Below are 25,501 nucleotides of genomic sequence, written 5' to 3'. Positions count from 1 at the left end.
GCAAAGTGTAAGGGGGTGAAAGGGCAGTGGTCTGTGCTGGAGGAAGGAAGAGAGAAGACATGAATGAATAAGAGTCTGTGTAAGAAGGAAAAAGCAGAATGGGGTGGGACGAGAAAAAAATCAGGGAGAAAAGACTCGAGGGCATCTAATTTTCAGGAGGGTGGGAGAGAACAGAGATGAGCAGTTAAATAGCAAAATAAAAAGGAAAAACATTTCCAGTGCAGAGATAGGAATCTAAAGGCCTAGGTACAAGGGTAGGAAAGGCTGAAGAATTATCATCAAACTTGCTAGAAATGAAAGATAATCTTGCAAGCATAAGGAAACCTACATGGGTAGTGGCAGAGCATAGGAGGGGGTGGCAGTTACTCCTCTTCCTAGGTCATCCCTTATTGCAGTTTTGAGGGATTTGAAAATTTTGAAATATTGGAGAAGCTGTTTTTCTGAGTTGTACTGCTTTGAGATGTAAGGCTAAGAGAACAAAGTTTGTTTCTGCAAGTGTTGAGTTGTTTCTGTTAAGATCTAATGGCTTGTGAGATTTTGTGTAAATCTGGTTGCACTTGGGTAACTCAGAGAATCTAAAACAAAGATCAGGAGATGTAGGGAAGCTTTTCTTCCTATGGATTTCTGTTTGGTGTCTGTTTTTAGTTGTTAGGAGGAGCTTTTTTCCAGGTGTAAGCTTTTTCTTTTGTCAGGTCACTTAGAATGGCTGGCTGACTTGTGGAGTCTCTGGTGTCTGATGCTGCACTCTCACAGTGAAGTCTTTACCTCTGCTGGGGCACTTAACAGCTCTTTCTTCTACTTGCCCTCTAGTGTTCTAGGTTTCTTGAACCTCCTAGGAAATTTATGTTTTTGAGATCTCTCTGTTCTGGGTGAATTACTCTTTAGGCTCCATTGACTATAATGATTAAAATGTCTATTGGCTATAATGGGAACATAGACATGTAGCTCCTAGATAAATGCATACATGGTAGATGCATAATGAAGGCATCTTAGTCTTGAATTGATTTTCATCTTGTACGTTAGCTTTTCTGCACACATTTTCCAGTGAGAAACCTTTGTAAGTATTCAAGTAATGCATTCCTGGTGGCACTGCTGGAAAAACCTGCCTTAGATCACACTTCTTACTCTATGAACTCTGGAAGGCATAAATTCACAACAGTTAAAATCAGCAGCCAACATATTTGTCTGTCACTTAAGATACAAACAAAAAGGTGGACTTGATGTAAGCTTTGCGTAAAGATTAGCATGGTTCCATTTTCATTCAAAACATTCTGATTGTGGCAAGTTTCATGTCACGTGTAAGTTATAGGTATGTTACATGATCTTTGGAACAATGAAAAATGTACTAAGGTATTAAAATTTGTGTTTCTTGCCAAGTCCTTTTTCTCCAGACTTGAAATATTGCTCCACAGAATTAGAATCTGTTCTTTCTCAGGTGAAGTTTATGACAGTGTAAATACCCCTAAACTAATGGAAAGGTGGTTTGGCAGAACAAAGAATCAAAAGTGTAATACTTTCTTCAAAGAAAAAAAATAATATTCACAATGGTGAATATTTCCAGAAATGCTAATCACTTTTGGGTGCTGAGCTTGCGATACTATGGATTCACGTGACTTGGTGAATTTGCTTCTTATCATACAGTATCTTTCCTTTTTTTTTTCTTCCCATTTGAAAATCCTTTTGTCTGTGGAGCACTTACTTGGGTGCTGCTTCTCATGTGTCTTTTCTTTCCACTTGGATCTTGATCCTTTGCTTGTCTGCAATTTTCCTTATAGAGTTGTCTTTCTTGTTATCTCCAGAGTCGTCACCTGTCATTATGAAATATCACATGGTTTATTCTTTTTGTTGATATATTGATTTCCACATAAATTTAGATCTAGAGTGTTTTATTTTGGCCAAAATTCTTTCCAAAATTCCAAAGGCTAAATACTTTTCTGGCTTGATGCTAATCTGTGCTTGAGTACAGTAGAAGGAATCTAAGAAACAATACTGTCATTGAGAAAAAAAATGTGAACCCACTGCCTACTTACTGCTCAGGAATTCTGTATTACTTCAGTGAGTTGTGCTTAGTGATTTCTTTGCCTGTACCTTTGAGTATTCTTTTTCTATATTCCCTCTCTTGCCAAAAAGCTATGTATTAATCCCCAAAATGCATTGGCATCTGTATGGATATATTTCTTCGCCACCCTTTGATGACAGGCTGAGAAGTTTGCTATTGGAGGTGAACCTGGGCATGAATTCAAACTACAAGGTAGCTGAAATACTCTTTTCCTGGACTTTTAGCATAAAGCTAGAATATTTTAACTGATAAATTTAACACAGTTTCAGGTGTGGTAGGCTGACCTGGTAGCTCAGAAGTGTGGACAAAGCAGCGCGGTCACACTTTGGATCACCGGGGCTTTGGCCACTGCTCATGGGCTTGGACTCACCTCCTGAAAAGTCCTTTGATAGCTGCAGGCAAGCAGTTCTAGGCAGTAGTGCCAACACACAGCACTACTCATTTTTCAAGAGATAGTAAAACCCTGTAGTAAATAAAAAGTCATTCGGCGTGCTGTTTTGTAAAGTGGTATAGTGCTGATATTGTGCAGCCCTCATAATGGTGCCTTTATTTAAGCGCAATAGCCGCTGGGAGGCTGTGGGAACTTCTCAACAGCAAGGCACTAAGCAATGGACAGTGCCTGCTGTTTTCCCAATGGCTAATTGAAAGACAACTGTCTTCTTGTAGTTACACTCTGGGTCTTCCTCATGGCGTGTCATGCAGCGGTGTGCGGCTGCCGGTGGTGGCAGGCCTGCAAGGGGCAGCGACACGGTGACACCAGGATGTGAGAGCTGTCTGTCCTTTTTCTGTCCATCCAGGTGCCCCCCCCCCCCCTCCCCCCAGCCAGGGAGGGCACTCTAAAAGTGTTGATGCATTACTGAGGACCAGAGGCTGGCACTTCCTCTATACTAGTACTGCATCCTATAGTGTGATCCCAGTTTTGTAAAATTAGTTTTGATGGAGGGAAGTAATCGTAATAAAAGGTAGGTACGTGCCGCTCTTCTACTTAGTTTTCTTTCCCTTCTTAAGTAATCTCCCTGTTATTATCAATCTGCTATTCCTTTTCTCCACACTCTAACTTCTCTAAAAACTTTATTAGTACTTTATTAGAATTTATTAGAAACATGTACTTTATTAGAAGCACTCTTCCTTGCCTTACCTTGCCTGCCTCAGTACCTTGCTGTGCTTACTCTTGCTGTCTCATACAGGATCTCAAATGACAGTAGGCACCTTCCCATGGGTGTGTGAACGAATCCAGCTTTGATTGTAATGGCTGCTTGGACACATATTTTACATACAGACACTTCAGTTCAGGGCTTTAATCAGCTAGCTGAATCCTATCCATATTTTTGATGTTTTTTTGGTGATGCTGATGATTGTGTGTTCACTTTATTTGCTTTCAGATGGTATGTTGGTCACTTTGGTTCAAGATGTGGTCTAACCTAGGTTCAAAGACTGATCTTTCCCACACCAGAGAGTGTACATAAGTGCTGAGTAGTATGGGGAGGTGTATTGTTCAGAGTGTTTTTGAGTCAGTGTGTCCTTTTATAACTCCTAAGCTTCTTCAACATATTTTTCCAGCAACTAGTTGTACTTTCTTTTTGTTGTGTGGAGAGCAGCAGGCAAAAGCCAGTTCCAGGTACATTGAATCCTAAGAGACATGAGTTGAAACCCATTTCAGACTATGTGGTATTGCTAATTGGCTTTGTGCTTCTATAAATGAAGTAGAATAATAATTTAGTTTGTCTGGCAAATGATAAATCTTTGATATAAAGATCTGAGAACCTGAATTTGCTGATGACGGTGTCTGCAGTGTGGACGAACTCTTTAGCTGCATGATGGCAATAGGTTTGCTGCATAGATAATAGACTTCTTTTGCCATAATGGTGTGGTTGAACATCCATGGAAATACTGAGTAGAACAGACACAACCACAGCTGTTTTCATTATACGTTCTTACAGAAATGGCTTAACCACAGAGGTGTGGAGTTGGGAGGTAGAGAAAGCTTTCAGTGAAGCAGAGGGAGTTGTCAGTTTTTATGGTGGAGCTGAACTAATAGCTATTGCTTCAGACTCCTCTCACGACTTATCACTACTTTATTTTGATTTATTAATTTTATTCTTCTAGAGCATAGGAGTTGCATTGTGGGCAAGAACTGCTGCATACTAGGAGCTTTTTAAAGTAATTTTTGTTGATGTCTTCGACAAAACCACTTGTCTGCATGTCTGGTGTGTGTATTGATCTTACGGTCTGTCTCCTGCCAGGTAGGTAATAAATGCTCAGCTGTGACGGCTCTGAAAGTCTAGCAGTCAGACCAGCCCCAAAACAACCTCTGGTGTAATGATGGGGAAAGGGTTAGAGAGCAAACAAGGACCGCTCACCCTTTTAAAAAAAACCACCAAAACTCTTTTGCATGCAAAAAGCCTATTAAGAAGGGAATCCTTCTCCACTTTCCACTCAAATGTTTACAGTACAAGCACTGGAGTTCTGCAGTCAGCAGAACAAGTCTCCATCCCAAACTGTTACTACCAGGTTTATGAATTTTTGTTAATGATGCACCTATATCCTCTGTGCTTCCAGTTAATTTTCTACTGCTACTGCTTTAGTGGAAAGTATTATCTTGCAGTGAATGAACTGAAAAGAGAAGGGATTTCCTCTTCTATTTATCATCTGTTTACAGGGTTTTGATTAAAAGAATAAACCTGCTTTTCCAGCCACCTCAGCTAAAACAAGACCATCAATTTCTGAAAGCTCATGAAAGACTTGGAGAAAAAATCCGAGGTATTCACTCTCCTGACAAGCTGCCAAAGCCTGCAGAACTTGCTCTCATGCTGGCACTTTTTTCTGCCCTTGATGTCATGTGCAAAACACGAGGATTTGTGCCCTGCTAATCCCTCTAATGAGGGCTTCTCCCAACCTCTATATAAACGCTGCTCAAAGCCGTGGCTGCTGGGCAGGCACCGCAGAGCCAAAGTGCCTGTCTTTTGAACCGCATTCAAGGCAATTAGAGACTGTGATTAAACAAACACCCAACACTGGCACCCTCAGCAGCGAGAGGGATTATCCCAGCTGGCTGGGGCATGGAGCTACGGCGAGGCCAGGTTGTCCCACAGCAGAGATCTCCCTGCTCCGCTCACTCAGGTCCAGCAGAGAGGCAGAGACTGCACCCAGCTGTAATGGGTGCCCTGAGGTGGCTTTTCTGGTCTGGTCTGGTCTATCTGAGCTGCTGCTGTCCCCCCCGGGCACAGGCACAGTTCCCCCGTGCCTGCATGACGGTGGATGCCCTTCGCTTGAAACGCTGCTGCCCGGCCTTGGGGACAGAGCCAGGCAATGTCTGCGGGTCCCTGCAGGGCAGGGGACGGTGTCAGGGTGTGCGAGCAGACACTCAGCCCTGGAGTGGCCCCTACACCCTTCGAAATGTGGATGACCGGGAACGGTGGCCCCTCAAGTTCTTCAACCAGAGCTGTTGGTGCACAGGTGAGAGGGGTGCTGGGGTGAGGAGACTGGGATAGATGGGTCTGTTAACCTTGCTCTGAAGGCCAGGAACATCCCTGGTGGCATAAGGCATCAAGATGGCTTCAAGTATTACCAGTTTCCAAAAAAATACTGTCCTGTTCATGATACTATCAGCACATCTTCAGAGCAACAGGGTTGAAAATGTGTTTTCTCTCATGCACGTTTGGGTTTTGCTCTTTGCCCCTGGAATTGTCCCTGTAGCCACTCATCACCCTTCTCCTCAGGGTTTTGGATGTTTCAGTACTGCATTCATCATCATGGTGCAGTGAACCTGGATCGGTGTCTTAGTCAGAGATTTATTGCTCTTGGAGCAGTACTTTGCAGCATGATATACCCCTGCGCACGGCGTGGATGTCTGACCAGGGTGTTCCCTACCCTAAGGTTGTTAACTAAATCTGTAACTTGCATTGATCCAAAATGAGTCTGTACAACCACCAAAGAGGCTATCCTGTCCTTTTCCTCCCCATCTCCAGCTGCTCCTTTCCACCTGTCACTTTACATGGGCTTCAGCCTTCATGTGCTGGAGACGAAGCAGATCAGGGATGAAATGTGCTTGAAGGCTAACCTGGCCAAAAGGATCAGGTTTTAGTAAGACCAGTTCACCAGTGCTGGCAGGAGAGAGGGGGTAGAAAGGTGAGGTCAGGGCAGGATGAGGTGACAGGACCCTTTCTCAGCAGCAGCCCTGGCTGAAGAAGGGTTAAAATGAGTAGGAACTGCAGCCTCAGCCCCAACTGCTTTGCAGGGCTGGCAGGAGATGGTACCAGGAGACAGGCAAAAAGGCACATCTCAAGCACTGAAAGTCACTTGCTAGGCAGATGTCAAATGCAGCCTGGGATTTCTTGTTGGAAACAAAAAGTTGTTTGAATTTTCTAATACGAGAAAAATAGCCTGCTTTCCTTCAACCTGGTTCTTAGAACTAGCTGAACTGTTTTGTTAAGATACACCTTGGCTCTCACTATCAAAAAAGTCTAGTGAGAAGGAAGCACTGCAGAAAATTTCAACCAACAAGGTTAAGTTTTGCCATGTTCTATCAACTGAAAGCACAGAGGTAGTGGCATGTGGCTTAAATGGATACATGGTGTTACTGAAGCTCCTCAAAATAATAACAGGCTTTAGCATGTAATTTGGTTTTTATCTTTGCCTTTTATTAGATTTCAAATGCTTGTGTGGAAGTACTTTTCCATACTTCTTACCAGAAAAATTGGATGTAGGTTTTCTTTCATTTTAAAGGTTCTTTTATACCTCCAAAACTGAAGTCAGGTATGACAGACCATCACAGACCCCGAGTCAGAAAAGCACCAAAGCACATAAGCATACACCAATATTTATGCAGGCTAAGTAATTAGGGCATCAAAACTTAGGAGTAAATTGAAGAGCAGTGCAGACAGACATGATCTGCATAGGCAGACATTAATTTGCTTCCAAGTAGAGGCGAGCACCAGCATTTGATATTTGCAGGGCTAGGTCCCAAGTTTTGTGAGGAGAACGTAGTGTCCTTTCATTCAGCCTTTGGCTGAGCTGTCTGCTCTCCTTGACTCTTCAAATCTGGTTTCTCCTGCTGTGTTTTTATTTCACTTACATTCCTCTTTCTCACTGAAGTCTTTATTATCTAAATGTACCAGCGATAAACCGCTGAGGTGGAAGACATCCTTAAGGATTATTTTCAGAAAGTTTTCCTGTGCTCTACTCTGCTTGATGTTGCATGCAAAGGCATTTCTGGGAGAACGCTAAGTTCACAGCTATGTGGGATTTCAGTTAGATTTGATGCTTTCACAATGCTGGTGATCGTGTATCTGTGTCTATTACTATTTTGTTGCCTTTTTTTTACTCTCTTTTGTACACTTGTTGGCTGTCTATGCACCAGAGGTTCAAGCGCTGTGACAGGTCATCTTTATTGGGCATCTAGGGCTACAGTACCTATGGTAGGTAATATAAATTAAATATGCTCATTCAAAGGGACCTAGAAGAGTGCACATCTCTACTATTAAGGTATCTTATTTTCCAAATAAATGTGATATGTAAACCACCTGTTTGAAATGGTTCCTGGCTTGTGCAAACTCCAACCCATGCCAAGGCTCTTTCTAGCATTTTAGCAGCAATATAAACAGTTGTGTTCCAGTGCCACCTTGGTACTGTGTAATTTATAGTTTAGAGATGGTGTATATGTTAAGTTGTGGGAACACATATTTGGTTAGATAGTGCCATTTAAATGTGTCATGTAGCTGATGGCTGTGTGGCAGGAAACCTGGAGAAGCTGTGAGGAACAGGGGCCAGGATTTTTCATTGGGAGGGATTCTGGAGTTCTTGCAATAAATTAATCCATTCGAGCTTTCTGCTAAAAAATTAGTAGGTAAGGATAAAAGAAACTCTGAAAATTTTGCCATTTGTTTTAGCTGTTCACTGAGGAAAAAATGTCTTAAAATCATATCCATCTAAAGAAAAAAAAAGGGAAAAAAAAGGGAAAAAAAAAGGAAAAAAAAGGAAGAAAATCCTAAACACAAACAAATATCGATGAGTAGTTATTGTGCGGTCAGATTATTTTATTTTTTTTTTCTCAAATTAATGTAAATTTTCTAAGGAATTTTTTTTTTAAAAACACATTTTTTTCCCCCATTTCTAGGCTTTAGCAGATAATATGCGTTAGTCTTTCTTTAACTGGGGACAAATATAACAGAATAAGATTAGTACCACAGAAAGATCCAGCTTTACTTCCCACTTTTTGTAAAAAGAGCCATGGTCAAAAAGTCAATTGTAAGTCTGTTGTCAGGCTGCTGCTTGCTGCACATTTCACTGTGTGTTGGTGGCAGCAAAAATATCATCTCTAGGAAAAGGACATGGTTATGGCATGAATGTAGCTGGGAGGTAGCAGAGTTTTTATTTAATTCCTGTCTGATTTCAGTTTTGAATACATGGTATGTGTTCTACAGTTGGTTTTGGTGCACCTAATATTAATTCAATTTATATAATTTTTTAAACTAAAATGACCTGATGACAGTTCCTGACAGTGTGCAGTACTATGTGAGGGGGAATACGGTGATTTGTTTTTCAATAGGGTGTATGTGTTGAATGAGACACAACGTTGGATACACCAGTCTAACCCTGAGAATTACACAACAAAGCAGTACTTCAGTGGGATAGCTAAATTTAGAAGAATACGAAGACTTACAAACTAAATGTTATTTTGAGTTCTAAAGGATAAAATTGTACTAATGGGATACAGATCTGGTATAGCATTATAAAAACTCAGCACAGAAGATTACTGTGAAAAAAAACCACTGCAGTCATGTGGTTGCTAGTACAAGATTGTGACAGTGATTAAACAATGACGTAGTTTGAGTTCACTGAGGAGTAATTATCATTCCCATAATGAGGGAATAATTATCATTCATCTTTTTTCCTGCCACTTTCTAAGGCTGACATGTGGACATGTGCTGAACTTCTTTTTTTCATATAAGTTTTCTGAGAGAAAAAAAAAATTAAATCTTTTCACATTCCTGTGCAGGAATCAATCTGGGGCAGGAAGGTTTAAATTCTATTGTTTAGCTGTAAGCAAATTGCCAGTTAAACCATATAGCTGATATGATGGCCCTCCCATTAGGTAAAAATGAGCTTTTGAAGTAGTTATAAAATATATTTCATTTACTTATTGTAGGGCAATGTGGCTGTGGGATAATGCTAAATTATAATCATACCTTGATGACCCTGTTAAAGCCCGTGCTAGGTACAGATCTTCCACACCATACAGCCTAACCTTATGCCAAATGAAGAGTTAGAAAAGACAGAAGAGCTAACCATTTATCTCACATGGTAGCAATCCTAATCCTACCCTTGGGATACTGCAGTATGAGGGTGTTTCAAATCTAATATAACTCCTGTTTTAATGCAATGGCTAAAGAAGTCTGAAAAGCAGTCCTTTCTCCCCATCCAATAAATGATACGTATTAAGCTAGTCTCTGTGGAAGGAGGAGGCACGGCAGCTGCTCAGACTTCATCTTGGTGCAATAAAACAAGGAAGAAGATGGTGAGTTTTGGATGGGTTTCTTTTTCCTGAAGAAAAGACAGTTGATGGAGTTATTGATTTGTGTTATGCTCGCTGTCTGAAGACCAACCACAGGCTATGACTGCCTAGAGGTAGAAAAATCCCTGTCTGTGAGTTCAGGCAATCACTGGGCTTAAGAAGCAGCTACAGCGGTGTGATAACTGGTGTTAGCATGCACCGGTGATGTATGAACATATATGAAGTGTTGTGTCATAAGAAGTGTCTTTTTCTCAGTGTTTAGGGACATCTGCCCATCCAAGAACACTTCATAAGCTGCTTCCCCATCTCCATGTCAGCCCGAAGCCTGTCCTGGGTCTAGGGGCATGTGGGGAGCAGTGAGATTTTGCGGCATATTGGAAAACGATTGGCATGGGTTGTTGTGGAGTGACTGTATACAGGAGGCTGGAGGGAGGGTGGGTTTAGGGAGTCTCAGTGCAGATTCTGGAGAACAGAGTGGAGATCCTGGAGGACCCCTGGTTGCCCCTCTGCTCCCTCCTTCCTCTGGCAGCAAAGCCCACTGTCCTACACCACTATGCCTGTGTGCAGGCAGGAGGCATATGTCCACTGCAGGAATGGTAGGCTGCCCCCATCTCCCCTGGCAAAGGCAAAGCAAGCTGCAGCAGGGCCTTTCTGCTGCTGCTGGCGGTCTGCCACAGTGGGCAAGAGGCCATGCTTAAAGCAAGCGCTGCTTTCCTGGGCTCTTCCACCACGTTACAGGGTCTGAGCTAATGCCCAGAGTGGACCCGATTACTTGACTTGGGAACGATGCCAGCGGGGGATGCTGGTACTGCAGTGTTTCTCAGGCTCTTATCACAGCACCATTTAAAAGTGCTTAAAGCGTGACCTTCGGCACCCCTGATGCTTGTCCTGGATTGTGCTGGGTACCAGATACACCGTTAACAGGTGTTAGTTTTCCCAAGTTTTGTCCTTAAGAGAACTGTTTTGTTTGGGGATTTTTTTTCTGTGCTTAAGGATCCATGTGAACTCACCATTTCTTGGGTTTGATCCTGGAAGTCTGGCAGTACTTGAGAGCCAGTTGAGCACAGCACTTCATCATGTGCTTAACCTGCTCAGGCCCCTGTTTGGTGACACTCCTCATGTGTCTGTGGGCTTTGCAGAGCTCCAGGCACGTTGGGGTGTCAAGCCCATCACCCAGAGCTTCACCTCTGCAGCTGGCTGAGTATGATTCTTGGTCCTGCCGTGGCTCTGGGAAGCGAGCTATCCTTCTGCTTAGGCAATTAGCAAAGCTGCTAGCCTGCTCAGCTGCTGTCCCTTCCAGGAACTGGCAACGCTGGGGGAAAAAGAGCACTAATTCTTAATTCTTCTGCATTTCACTGTTAGTTTTCCTTGATTCATAATGTCACAGCTGCTCTTTCCCTCTTGATTCAGGAAACTTTGCTGGCTATAACTGTGGTGACTGCAAGTTTGGCTGGACTGGCCCTGAATGCAACGTGAGGAAGCCAGCGGTGGTCAGGAAGGATGTCCACTCCCTGACAGCAGAGGAGAGAGAGCAGTTCTTTGATGCTCTAGACCGTGCAAAGACAACTGTTCACCCAGACTATGTAATTGCAACTCAGCACTGGATAAGTCTGCTTGGTCCCACCGGAGAGGAACCACAAATTGCCAACTGTAGTATTTATAACTACTTTGTTTGGCTTCATTACTACTCAGTCAGAGACACGCTATTAGGTTAGTGCTTTTCTTATCCAACGGGCTCTGCGCGTAAAGGGTGGAAAGTATTGCTGAACAAAGGTAAGTATGCTTAAACTCAGCTGTGCTACTTCATCAAGCAGTGAGTCCTGGTGGGAGCAGATCTATAGAGTGAAACAGTTGGTGGTGAGAAACTGGTGACCATCCGCAGTTGAGGGAGGTGTGCTCAGACCTGCTGCAGCCCGGTCCCTGTACCCTGTGGCGACTGGAGCACACCAGGCACACCCCTGGTGCATCTTCCATCTGACAGGGAAGCAGTTCACAATCTCCACTACTGGGTGAACTGAAGTGTGGTCAGGCAGTGACTGACTTCAAAACAGATGTTTCTAGTCCACAGGACAAGGTATATTTGGTAGCAGCGGGAAAGGGGATCTGCACTGGTGAAGGCAGAGATGTTGGGGACCAGAGCGCTGCTGCTTTCTGTGGCCTCCAGCCAGTCACTGAGGGTGGGGTTTGCCTGACCATCCACAGCCAGCTCTGAAACCAAACCAGGTTAGAGGTTTAGGTATCTAACCCCATGCTTTCTCCCAAATCCAGATTCCTAGTCCTCATTGCTCTTCTGGATAGACGCACCTACGCCATCCCCATTTCACAAAGCTCATCTCTTGCAGGAGGACGCACCAGTATGGCTTTTCTACCTGGCAAACTGAACCCAAATCTACCTCCTTGCTAGGGGGTATTTGCTACCCTGGAGTGGATTTCCTTCAGTGTGCCCTTCTGATGATGTTCCATTTTGCAGGGCTGAAGGAAGCAGTCTCTGGCCTAGCAAGAGCGGAGGTCCTTCAGGGGACAGGACAGTCACATGGAAAGGGAAAGGGGCAACTTCTAGTGCTGCTGCAGTGATAAATAAATTCGTGCATGGGCTGCATGAAGCTTGCTGCAGTAATAAACAAATCCATATGCGGTTTGAAGCCTCTAGCTTTTGAGTGTCTTAGTTCTCATGTGTAATAACAAGAGCACAATACAAGAAATAACAAGCACAATTTGAAGAAAATTGGCAAAGGTTGTTGAATTACTGTTGCCAGGTTATGGAAAATGCCAAGGTTCTCATGACAGATACACACTGTAAGTCCTGCGGCTGAGCAAGAAAATGAGCTAATGTGGTACATGTTAGCAAGGATCTAAGGTTTTAGACAATAAGACTGTGTCTTAAAACCAAAATCCACTAAAGTGATAAGAAATCTTCACAATATTCTACTGGGGGAATGTGAAGTTTTGAGAAGCACTGAAGTCAATATCCACAGAGGAGTTTGTTTCACTTGTCCCATGTAAATGTTGTAGCTTCTGATGTGTGTGCTCTTTCCAAAGGCGCAGAGCTGTAGGCTTTTGTTTAATTCCACTCCAGGCAACAGAAGAAAGTGCTGCCTTTCTCTTGAGCCTCCTTTGGTGCTAAGTGCTTATTTTATCTTCCTTTTGTAGGACCTGGCCTCCCCTTCACAGGTATTGATTTCTCCCATCAAGGACCCGCCTTTGTTACTTGGCATAGGTACCATTTGCTGTTGCTGGAGAGAGACCTGCAGGTTAGCTGAACAGCCTTTCCCTTTCTTCATGCAGCTTCTCTCTTTTGCTATGTGACTCTCGAGCCAGCGAAGGGTAAGCTGTTTCCTAGGATAGATTCTTACCAAAATTCCCAGGAGTGTTTGTTCACTGATCCTTTTTTGTTTAAATTGAAATTAGTCCTCAGTATCTTGAAAGATACTGAGGTTTGAACAGTTTCTTACTGTGAACAGTGATGTGAGGGTTATAATGCAGATTTTTTTTCTTCATCTCCACAACGGAGGACAGATTATGTGAATTAACACTATCTATTAATAAAATCAGAGCAACATCTACACGTAAAACTTGGTAACATATAGTGTCTGCTGATACTGAAGATACCACAAAAGCAACTCTAAATATTACCCCTTTTAAATGTGCTTATGTTATACATTTAATACATACATACATTTAGTAATACATCTTTTACAGAAATATATGTTAACGTGCCCAACAGTCAGTTGCCAAAGCATTGACTCATTTCCATTTGCATTATTTCTACATTGGAAATGTTACTGTATTTCAGCCTTGCAGATCTCTAATGAAAATGGTTGGTATCAAAATAGCTGCAGGATCTTGCTTGCATGAAATCGTGTCTAACAAGCAAGGACAAGCAAATGCACTGTATTCCTCTCTTAATGGAAGTTCAGATTCTTCCCCAGGGCTAGCCTTTCTGGAGCGAAAGCAAACCACATGCTCAATTTTACCCATTACCCACTTACATAACTCAGAAAGCCTCTTAGTTGCTTAAGGCTCAATTCACCTCTGCTGCTGCCCTCCTGCCCAATCTCTTGAGTTGGCAGAAAGCCTAATATGGACAAAAGCAGCGCAGTCCAACATTAAAGGAACCAGTGACAATGTCTTTGCTTGGACTGACTTAACGCCCCAATCTTTTGAAAGGAGTTGGAGCAGTGCTGTGAAATTTGTGTAGCTGAAATGCAGAATGAAAAGCAGAATGTCCAGTGAAAAATCTAGTGAACACCCAGTGAAACAACTTTCAGGAGTCCCTTTCTTTCTCTTTCCTTTGAAGGTGATTCCCTGGTAATGCATTTTTGTCCATTGCAGCGGCTGATAGGCAACGACTCCTTTGCGCTGCCCTACTGGAACTTTGCCACAGGTAGAAATGAATGCGACATCTGCACGGACCAGCTCTTTGGAGCATCACGGCCGGATGACCCGGGGCTGATCAGCCTGAGCTCCAGGTTCTCCCAGTGGCAAGTAGTTTGTAACAGGTACGAGAATATCTTGGGCAAGATTGCATACCGACCAAACCTTGTTGCTGTTCAGTATTGACAGCGTGGGCTGCTCTCTGTGTGAGTGAATGGTGGGAAAAGAGCCAAGGCATCTTTTTTAAAGCTGGAAATTATGGTTGGTTTGTGTGTAGATGGTGCTGTGTAAACTTTTCCCCCTGGTATTACGGAAGTCTATTTTTTAAAAATGATTCTTTTGGTACAGGATTTTAGTCAATTCAGCCAATTTGAGGCTGCCAAAAGTCTGAAGAGTGTGCACATTGGCAAATACCTTTTAAAAGAAGAAATGCCTGCATGTCAGTTCTCTGTAACAAATACCCAACTGATTTTGGCAGTGGAAACAGAAAACTGTTTTGGCATATAGGAAGCCAGAGACAGGCTGAAAGATCTGTTCCCTTGTATTGGGTGAGACCTTAACCTTGATCTATTTAGTGCAGTTTAGGGATTGACTTCGAAGTGGCTGAGATTTCACATGGAAAACAACACAGACACAGCCAGGAGCTTGCTGCCAGCTCTCTTTAGGCATATACCATTTGGGTGAGAGCAGGGCTTTGACGGGTGATTCACATGCAGGATCAGGGTGCCACGACATAATATGCTGCCAGTTACAATACCCATATAACATTCTTCTGTCAGCTCAGGGGCAGCATGCAGTCAGTCAGACGGAGGTACCGAGAGCTCAGGGCTTTTCAAAAGAGTCTTTCTCTGGGTACCTAAAGAGCTATTTGAAATTCTAGCTTTAGGCACCAGTTGGCTTTAAATCTTGCCCCTACTTTTTCTCCAAGATAAATAGGGCTTTGTTTTTTCTTGAAAACTGAAGTGACTAAACTTTTGCCTTGCCAAGGTTAAACAGAGAATGGCTGTTGTTTACTTCAGGAGTTTCTGAAAATGCCATTTCATTTCGTAATGAATAGCATAGAATTTTTTCAGAAATGTTACACTGTTTTTCTCCTCCTCCTTCCCTCTTTACCTCTCTGATATAAAGGACTTGCTTTCCATTAGCTGCTGGGCAACTCCTGCAACCGCAGTTTGTCCTCCAGGCCCTGAGAAAGAGGATGTAATGCATTGCAGTTGCTTTTCTTTGAAAGGGTATGAGGGATGGAAAGGAAAATCCTGTTTTCTGTCATTCCTTGCATTTTCTCAGCCCATCCCACAGTGGGACTTTGCTGGGTTTTTTATCCTCTTTGTTAAGAGTAAAAAACTCAGTCCTTACTCAGGACTGAAAGTTCATCAATTCAGAATTCAAAAGGCTGTTTTAGATTGTCTGGCAAAACCTGTTCTTCCAAAGCCCTTGGGAGGGGAGAATGTGTTCTAAAGCATCCTCTCTCTGTGGACAACGAAGCTGGTAACTCTTGGTCCAAATGACTGACGATCCACAGAGGACGGTGAGCCACAGCAAGACACGGCACAGTGGCAGTCTTGAAATAAATTCAGCTTCCAGGCCACAGGAGGTGAACTGAGATTCCCCAAGTGGTGTCAGTGCCTAACCCCTGCTCGCTCACACATATAGCCGAGGCCTCTTCTGTACTACAGGAGTAAAAGGCAACAACAAATCATCACCTGCTGACTTGTGCCTCTTTCTGTTTCATGCTCAGCTTGGATGACTACAACCGCCTGGTCACGCTGTGCAACGGCAGTGATGAAGGGCCGCTGCAGCGGAGGCTGCCCGGGGGGTCCAGCGAGCAGCTGCCCACTGTGGAGGATGTCAGGAGGTGCCTTTCCCTGCAGGAGTTTGACAGTCCCCCCTTTTTCCGCAATTCCAGTTTCAGTTTCAGGTTTGTCCTTCAGCTGCTCCAGAGCCAGCTGGGTCATGGGTTTTCTTTATGTGCGGAGCTGTCAGCAAAATATGGTTACTTGATGCTGCCTTTATCCACCCCCAGGAATGCGCTGGAGGGCTTCGATAAACCAGGTGAAGCCCTTAACTCGCCGATGCTGAGCCTTCATAATTTGGCTCACTCTTTCTTGAACGGGACCAGTGTTCTCCCTCATGCAGCTGCCAACGATCCCATCTTCGTGGTATGTCTTTTTCCCCCAGCGTGAGCGGCAGTGGTTGTAGTTCAAAGGCACCTATTTCACCAGGGTTTTGCTGAACAGAAGTGAATTCCCTAAAAATAACTTCTTTAAATAGAAAAGGAGACATCTTTTCTCTTTTCTTGAACACTGTCACACCTGCATAATGGTCAAATAAAAAGGGAAGAAATCTCAGGATGATTTGTAAAATATGAATAAATTTCTGGGGAGAAGAGCTGCTATTCCAACTCATGTTACCCTGAATCCTTTCATTAGGCGGTATCTAAATTTAATGGCTTATACCAGACAATTTTACAGCAACAAGATAAACTGAACGTGGGGCTAGTTATTTTTGAGCAGTAGAGAATGAGTAGTTTGTTTCTTCATTTCACAATTCACAGGCTAAAAGGAAGTGCATCTCATTTCAGGGTCTCTTGGGAAGTAGAAATAATGTGATTTCACTGGTGCATTGATACAGTGCTGCACTGCAATGAGCAGCACAAATAGCAATGGGCAAATAAAAAACCAACAGTTGACTGCTTACACTTCTTTCTCTCCTAATAAATTCATGCCATTTTCTTTTCCTCTTTGTTAGATTAAACCACACTGATTATACAGATAAATTCTAATACAATTAATTTCTTTCCTACCTTTATTTTAAGTTTGCAACTTTGTGTTGGAGAAATTAATTCAAGTACTTGTGTAGTGGTTCTCCAGCTCATTTTCTTAATAATTCTTGTATTCATGCATGATTTTTTTTCTTGTACAATAAAGTCTTCATTTCACTGTGCTGTAATTTTATATGCAAGATTATTTTCTGTAGGATATTTTCTAATTTTTTTCCAGCTTTGTAATTAAGAAACATATGTACAGCAGAAATTAATTTGAATTAGCCCAGACATTTGTAATAGCCATCTGAAACAACTTTCCTGTGTTAGTGCTTTATAGACCTATAAACTGACTGGGCAAGACCTGGTAGAATTCATGGGTACCTGGAGCTTTGGAGCTGGTGGCACCCTCTAAAATGAGCATGAAGTGATCAAATTTCCTGCAGTATTTTATACCTGTTCGGAGATGAGAGGTATTAAAATAGATTTGAGAGGTGCATTCACCTGGATGAGCTCAGTGGGCCCTCATTTGAGAGGCAGAGGACCTGCCCATTCAATGACAGCTGATATTAAACTGTCTGGAGAAAGCTTATTATGAACAAGCAGCAACAAAGACATATACAGTAAAATGTCCCATGCAGAAGATTAATTTACTCCCATCTCGTGAGCTTTCCTTGTTTCCTGTAGAGGAATGGAGGCAGTGGGTTGATCAGCATTGCTGACACGCAGCTGTGGCCTTGCCTCAGAGGGGTGGGTTGATTGACATGGACGATGTGCAGCTGTAGCTCGTCCCGCTAAGTAGTTAAATAGCCCTGAGGATGGTGGGAGAGGGGTTGGACTTGGATGGAGGAGCAGTGGTGTGGTCTGACCTTGGGAGGAAGGGGATACAGCCCAGACAGCAGAATCTGACCGATGGTAAAAGCCTTGTTGTAGCCTACTGGTTTGTTTGTGCTGCAACAATTGGTGCCCCGTGTGAGGCTGACTGAGTTGGACTCTGACTACAACAGTTTCCCATTCTGTAAATCCCATGTAAATTAAATTAACCTCTTCTCTTTCAAAAGCTGCTGCCACCTTAGGTGAGAGTGTCTTAAAAGCCTTTGAGTTCTGAAAGAGATTAATGAATGTGTGTGCCCATGCCTGGATTTGCAGGTTCTTCACTCCTTTACTGATGCCATCTTTGATGAGTGGATGAAGCGGTTTAACCCCCCTGACAATGCCTGGCCTGAGGAGCTGGCCCCCATCGGTCACAACAGACTATATAACATGGTCCCTTTTTTCCCTCCTGTGACCAACAATGAGCTTTTCCAAACCGCCGAGCAGCTTGGCTACACCTATGCCATTGACCTGCCAGGTATGTCTCAGAGATGCGGAGGCTGTTCCAGGCTAGGCAGTGAGACAGCTCACATTTTCAATGACACAGGCATATGGAGAATAAGGCACCTTTCACAAAACACATGGGTCTGTTCACTTACTCGCTAGCAAACTCATGGTGGCACACAGAGGTAGTTACAACTCGCTATGTAAGTCGTGGTAACTGCTAGTCTGCACATACTTCATTTGCTCTGCTGCAAAATGCATCAACTTGTACTAGTCCAGTGTTGATGACAGTGCTCCTTTGGGGATGAGGAGTCTTTGATTTTGGCTGCTGCTTCCAGCACTGTTTATGTCTGTTACAGGATCCTTTAACCTGTCAGAGGTCAGGCACCCTGCCAGGGAGCTCATCTGGCTAATGCTGGTCATTAGAAAATACTTGTTTTGCACAGGGCCCTGGATAAAAGAGGTGTGAGTCTCATTAGAGATGAACTCCATTAATCTTTGGATGCCCTGGAGAGATGTACCTGGGTGTTATGTGTTATAAAACCCCAATTTTAAAGATTTTCCATGCCCATCGGTGTGATGTACCTTAAGGTTTGTCTATTTGTTTGAAATTATTTTTGACACAAATCAGATAAAGACAAAAAGCAAGAAAGCAAAGTATATATATGCACAAAATCAAAAATTTGCAACACGAGTTACAAATATTTGTAAAAGGCATAAGGGTAAGAAATGTATGAAAACCATGCTTCAGCAGCTTTACTGAAGATTAAATGTGAGCATTTTCTTTCTGCACCTCGGTATTCCTTTGAGAGGCAGTAGGTGCTTATCTAAACAGTGTGGCCAGGAATTTCTCCTAAATGCTTATCATATATCTGTGGTTTTAATCTGTGGAGACTGTTTAAAGGTCTGTAGGTCTATAGACTGCAAAAGATTGAAACCCTTGTCCTCAGGCTGCATTCATGCAGGGGAGCCCTGACTTGTGGTGACATGCTACCTGCTTCTGCAGTGCTTTTCTTGGGGGTATCCCCAGAATTTCCCCATAAAACTTAAACTTCCCCTTTTATAGAGTAAGTTTTCCTCCGCTGGGACTAGTGTCCCCCCTCCTGCTTTGGAAATGCTACTGCCCCTTGGGCATGAGGTACCCAGAAAGGAACAAAGGCAGCTTGTGATTCTGCCACTTCAGCTCTCTGTGAAGCAGTGTTATCTATCCCTGTCTGCATGGTCTGTGTTCAGACAATAAAACTTTTACATCCAAACCCTTCTCTTTTATCTAAGTATATAACTTGCTAATTCTACTTCATGTAACCACATTAGAAATCAACACACGTTAATACATTGCTGGCTCTTACTTGAAAGATGGTAAAGTGCCAAACAATTCTTTTTGGGACCTTACTGAATTTAGGTGTGCTTGCCCTCAGCTCTTTTGTTGACAGAGACTGCAGATTGGGGAACCGAACCTTTAGGTGCTTTCATAGTCTTTGTGACATCTCCCTGGGCCATCTGTCTCCTTAATCCTGTATGTCTAACTAACTTCTAAATATCTTAAGTCCTTTTGAGAGCTTTTGTGAAAATTTAGTCAAATGTAATGATTGCCATCTCAGTATATGTGGCATTTTTCAGAACAGCAGAGCAGCCAATTTTTTCTTCTGAAAGCATAAATGAAACCAAATTCATCCAAGTGGAGCAGTGTTATTAGAAGAATGGGCAATATTATCTTAGAAGACAGTGGTTCCCCAGAAGTGGTTCAAAATCAGAGGATGCAATCTGGAGCTGGCTGGCAGAACCACACTAAACTAGTGTTCTCAGTTAAAAGGTTAACAATGGGCTGCTTTGTGGTCTACAGAAAAATTTGAGGGTTTTCTGTTGACCAAAATAGCTTGGAAACCGCTATGCTGAAATGTCATTATAGAAAGAATTGCTAAGTCATTCATAATTTTGGCCAAATTAGATAAGAGAATGATCTTTTTGTCTTGTCACTGTTAACCTTTCCCATTCTCAACACTTTAATTTGTATGAAAGGTTGAAGTTTAAATTCAGCTGTAGCATTCTCTGGCAGGAAACATCTTTGGCTCTGGTATATATGTTGGTTACATGGTGCATTACCAGCTTCCCCTGTGGCCAGTGGATTGCTAAGCTACACAAGTAATGATAATTACCAGGCTGTGGGACATATTCTTTCTTCTGTGTAATTTGAAAAATGAAATTATGGGCTGTTCTCACTTCAGATGTTTCATATTTCTAGGTTCCCTTGAAGAAACCCAAGCCTGGGCTGTCATGGTTGGATCCACAATTGGAGGAGCACTTACAGCTCTGGCTGTGCTTGTTTTGCTGCTTGTACTTTTCCAGCACCGAAGGCAGAGAAGAGGTTTTGAGCCACTGATGAACGTGAGCTTTAGCCCCAAAAAGTACATGGAAGAGGCTTAGTGCCCTTGCTTTGTTTCTTTGCGTATTCCTGTAGGAAGTGACCTTGATAGCCTTATTGAGATCTTAGCTGAGAGTTTATCACACACTCCTTTGGCAGCTGACTACATTGTTCTCATTCAGGTTTTCCTGTTACCTGTGAATTGTAATATATGCAGTATCTGGGTACATATGTGCAAGGCCCAAGACAGGTCAGATTTTTCTCATTACCAAATATTATCCGGAGTGTGTGACCCTTGTAGGTCATCCTCTATAGATTTAGATCAAGACACCTAAGAATCTAAACAGAAGAAATCCAACTTGAATAACCAAGATAATGTTTCACCTCAATGTGTTTTTGATTTCATATAGCAGCTCTAAGATGTGCTGAAAGTTATTAACTCTACATATACATTTGAATAACATATTATCTTACAGTTATCAATAAATATTCTTAATAACATAGTCTTTTTTTAAGGTTCAAAGTGTTTCATACTGTTTGATAAAATACTATAGGAACTCCCTGGTTACAGTTTATTTCAGAAGCACGATCAATTCCATATGTTATTTCCAGTCAAGCTGATGTTTAGCATTAGGTAAACTTCCAAACTCAAATTCTCCTAAAATTTAAGACCAGGAGTTCCCTGACAGCTGGATGCACACTTGTGCTTTATCTCTGTGTTAGGAACCTGTGACACAAGTTTAAAATGGTGTTTTGCTTTCTCCATTTTGGCCCTGCTGCACTGTTTCATGAATCTAGACTTATATTTCCAAAGTTGGGGACCTGGGACCCATGACCCAAGGTAACAAGACTTAGATACCTTGCATTACCCAGGTCTGTAGGTGGGGGATCAGGTTTGGATGTGGCACTCCCTAGACCCTGTCTTAAACATTCCTTTCATAGAAGCATAGAATCATAGAATGTTTTGGTTTGGAAGTGACCTTCAAGATCATCTAGGTCCAACCCCCCTGCCATGGGCAGGGACACCTTCCATTAGATCAGGTTGCTCAAAGCTCCATATAACCTGGCCTTGAATGCTTCCAGGGATGGGGCATCCACAGCTTCTCTGGGCAATTTAAGCCAGTGCCTCACCACCCTCACACTGAGAAATTTCTTCCTTAGGTCTAATCTAAATCTACCCTCTTTCAGTTTGAAGCAATTAACCCTTGTCCTGTCACTACATGCCCGTGTAAAAAGTCCCTCTCCTGCTTTCCTGTAGGCCCCCTTTAGGTACTGGAAGGTGCTATAAGGTCTCCCTGGAGTCTTCTCTTCTCCAGGCTGAACAATCTCAACTGTCTCAGCCTGTCTTCATAGGAGAGGTGCTCCAGTCCTCTGATCATCTTTGTGGACTTCCTCTGGACTTGCTCCAATAGGTCCATGCCCTTCTTATGTTTGAAGCCGCAGAGCTGAACTGAACCAGTACTCCAGGTGGAGTCTTACAAGAATGGAGTAGAGGTGGAGAATCACCTCCTTTGACCTGCTGGCCATGCTTCTTTTGATGCAGCCCAGGGTTTGGTTGGCTTTCTGGGCTGCAAGTGCACAATGCTGTGCCATGTCGAGCTTCTTGTCCACCAACACCCCCAAGACTTTCTCCTCAGAGCTGCTCTCAATCCATTCTCTGCTCTCCCTGCATTTGTGCTTGGAATTGCCCCAACCCATCTGCAGGACCTTGTACTTGGCCTTGTTGAACTTCATGAGGTTTGCACAGGTTCAGCTTTCAAGCCTGTCAAGGCCCTCTGATGGCATCCCTTCCCTCCAGTGTGTTGACCGCACCACACAGCTTGGTGTCATTGGCAAGCTTGCTGAGGGTGTGCTCAATCCCACTGTCTGTGTCATCAGCAAAGATGTTAAGCAGCGCTGGTACCAATACCGATTCCTGAGGAATGCCACTCATCACTCGTCTTCGCTTGGACATTGAGCTGTTGACCACAACTCTCTGAGTGCGATGATCCAGCCAACTCCTTATCCACTGAGTGGTCTGTCCATCAAACCTGTGTCTGTCCAGTTTAGAGTCAAGGATGTTGTGTGGGACGGTGTCAAACGCTTTGCACAAATCCAGATAGATGATGTCAGTTGCTTTTCCTTGGGCCATCAAAACTGTAACCCCATCATAGAAGGCCACCAAATTTGTCAGGCATGATTTGCCCTTAGTGAAGCCATGTTGGCTGTCACCAGTCACCTCCTTATTTTCCATGTGCCTTACCATATTTTCCAGGAGGATCTGCTCCATGATCTTGCCAGGTACAGAGGTGAGACTGACTGGCTTGTGGTTTCCTGGGTCTTCCTTATTTCCCTTTACAAGTTCCCTATGTAGACATAGATTTGGACCACCTTTGGGTGGTTCTTCTATGTTATCTTGAGACAGGGTTTTTACACAGGAAACGAAGTCCGGAATAGATTGTGTCAGCTTTGGTTCTGAATACATTACATTAATGGACTGCTCAGATTTTGTATTTTTTGAGGTTCTGAGTCTTAGAAAAACTATGCTTTTGTAGCCTTGATTAAAAAATTCCAGTTAATAATGATTTATTATATTTGATTTAGGCCTGCTCAATACTAGCTGTGTGGACTAGAAAGAAGATCTTAGTAGGTCTTCACATACACTTAGCTTTGAACTGGGATAACTCACAAAACTTACCTCTGAAATGGGGACATTTTTGGGCAAAGAAAAGTTACGATTTGTTCACCATATGCTCAGATAGCCCTTGCTGCATCAGGTGGACAATGATCTGCTGCCATTTCTGCTGTTTTGTGGTGCCTTTGGGGCATCCCAGCACACTTGTTCCTGGTTCATGCCCAAGATGCCAATGGTTGGAGCACTTTTTGTACAGTCACTCGGCCCAGTACCACAGCTCCCAATTCAGGTTGCCTTTTGGGGGGGTTTACCATGTAGGGACCAGTGTGACTTGGTGCTGGGGACATCAGATGAGGTCTCCAGAGGCCTGGCTTGGGCCGCGTATCACATCAGTTGGACCCTGATCAGTGTCAGTTTGCAGCCAGGTCTGAGGTTTCCATGTGCCCTTCTCAAGGAGGAGATGTCAGCTACTTTCCAGCAGGACGAGACTATGAGTGTTCACACAGAATCATAGAATAGTTTGGGTTGGAAGGGACCTTTAAAGGTCCTCTAGTCCAACCCTGCACTGCAGTGAGCAGGGAGATCTTCAACTAGATCAGGTTGCTCAGAGCCCTGTCCGGCCTGGCCTTGACTGTTTCCAGGGATGGGGTGTCTGCTACCTCTCCGGGCAACCTGTTCCAGCGTTTCACCACCTGCAGTGTAAGAAATTTCTTCCTTATATCTAAATATATATCCTGACAGTCTAAATCTACCCTCTTTTAGTTTACAACCATTACCCCTTGTCCTGTCGCAATAGGCCCTGCTAAAAAGTTTGTCCCCATCTTTCTTATAAGCTCCCTTTCAAGTATTAAAAGGCCATGGTAAGGTGTCCCCTGAGCCTTTACTTTTCCAGGCTGAACAACCCACAAGAGGCACCAGTTCATGTTAAATACTGATTTAGAGATGCTGTTGGATGGAGATCGACACCTTTTTGTCCTTCATGTGATGTGGATGCCAAAGTTTAGGAGCCGGGTTAGGCTGCTGTTTTCAAGGGTGAATGGGATTCTTCCTTGGGGTGACAGGGCATGGTGTGTGCCTGACTAGCTTCACCACCTTGGAGGTTTGGATACTGCTGTCCCAAGTGGTGGCTTTGCCAGCTGCCCTGGTTATGGGCAAGTGACAGTGGTAGCGGCATAGAGGAAGGAGAGAGAGAAGGGAGAAATGTAGAAAGTGTGGCTTAGCAGCTAACTTGTTAGAACTCCTTTTTCCCTAAGAGCTCTTGGGTAAAACAAGGGAGAGTTGCTCTGTTCTTACTTGTAAATTGAATGGAAAGGTATTTTCTGCTCCAGAAGAAAAGCAATGAAGGCATTAGATGGATACTATGCACATTAGAAATACCGGGGTCAAAGATCCGTGCGTTACTCTTTCCACTCGCAGGCCCTTAGTTTAATAATTAGGGCTTTAAAACTGTTAACAGTTTTAAACACAGTTAAAATTCTTTTAACACTCGCTTGTGAAAACCTCGTTGCAGCAAGCTGTATCGAGAGCACAACCTGCCCTCTCGCGGCTTACTGAAAAATTACCTGGGGACACCAGAAAGCTGGTTTTCTCCCTTTTTACGTTGTACAGCCCTGGTCTAGCAACCAGGGAGGGTTGTGTCCTTGGTGACAGGAAAAAGTGCGGATAAATTTTATATGAAACGCTTAAAGCGAAAGGAAGTGAGCATAGGCACATTAAAAAACAGAGGGAGGAAATCCTGTAGCAAGTCTGATTGTAAAGGTTAGTTTCACATGTTTTATTGTTCCATTCATCCCAAACTACAGAAAAGGCATTTTTTGTTGCTGGTTTATGCAGGTGCAACAGCCTCTTGTTGCATAAGTTGTACTGAAGCTATTACTGCTGGGGCGGGATGAAGAGGGGCTCTCAAAGGCTCCCCTAGACTGCTGAGCTGAGGGAAACAGTGCTGAAAACACACCATCCCCAGTCTCCACCGTGCCCAGAACACCCTGGGATTTTGGTTCTACAAATCAGTGCAAAGCATGACCTCAGCTGGTGCCCATGGACCACTGCCTCTCACTTTTTTCTCTCACATTCACAACGGAGCAGTCACCCAGCCCAGCCCAGGCAGGAAGGATGAGGGACCAACGCATCCATCTTTGTGGCTGCTTTTTACTCAAGACACTTTGCTGGCAGATGGGAGGTATGCTCTTGAATGACTCCAAACTGAGATGGGTGTAATCATCACCATCCCCCCACTTTTCAAATAAATCCTGCTGAATTGTTCCTTTCTTCTGACAAAAGGCTCTAATTCAAACAGGAGCATGTAACATGCAGCTGCAAATGGGATGTTTAAGCCCCGGGGAGGGACAAGTGCTCAAAAACATCCCTTTCTCAGCCTTTGTGTTAGCTAGACCCATGCAGCTTCCAGCTTTGTGTGTAAGACTTTTGTGTGGATTAGCTTTCTGAGGAGTTTAATTCTCTCTAGTTACCAGTTAATTGCTCTCTCAATTGGCTGTACTGGA

General features: G+C 43.4%; 1 protein-coding gene across 1 annotated transcript; it reads left to right on the top strand.

Annotated features, from left to right (window-relative positions):
* Positions 1-5,011: 5,011 nt before the first annotated feature.
* DCT (dopachrome tautomerase) lies at positions 5,012-20,885 on the top strand. Its single transcript, XM_056328613.1, has 8 exons — positions 5,012-5,515; positions 10,983-11,282; positions 12,723-12,823; positions 13,905-14,071; positions 15,685-15,864; positions 15,970-16,105; positions 17,857-18,058; positions 20,267-20,885. The coding sequence occupies exons 1-8, from the start codon at positions 5,119-5,121 to the stop codon at positions 20,446-20,448; spliced, it is 1,665 nt and encodes a 554-aa protein (XP_056184588.1). The 5' UTR covers positions 5,012-5,118; the 3' UTR covers positions 20,449-20,885.
* Positions 20,886-25,501: the final 4,616 nt, after the last annotated feature.

Source organism: Falco biarmicus, chromosome 2, assembly GCF_023638135.1.
Source record: "Falco biarmicus isolate bFalBia1 chromosome 2, bFalBia1.pri, whole genome shotgun sequence".
NCBI lineage: Eukaryota > Metazoa > Chordata > Aves > Falconiformes > Falconidae > Falco > Falco biarmicus.
The sequence above is the reverse complement of the archived record's forward strand: the minus strand, read 5'-3'. Positions and strand labels throughout refer to the sequence as shown.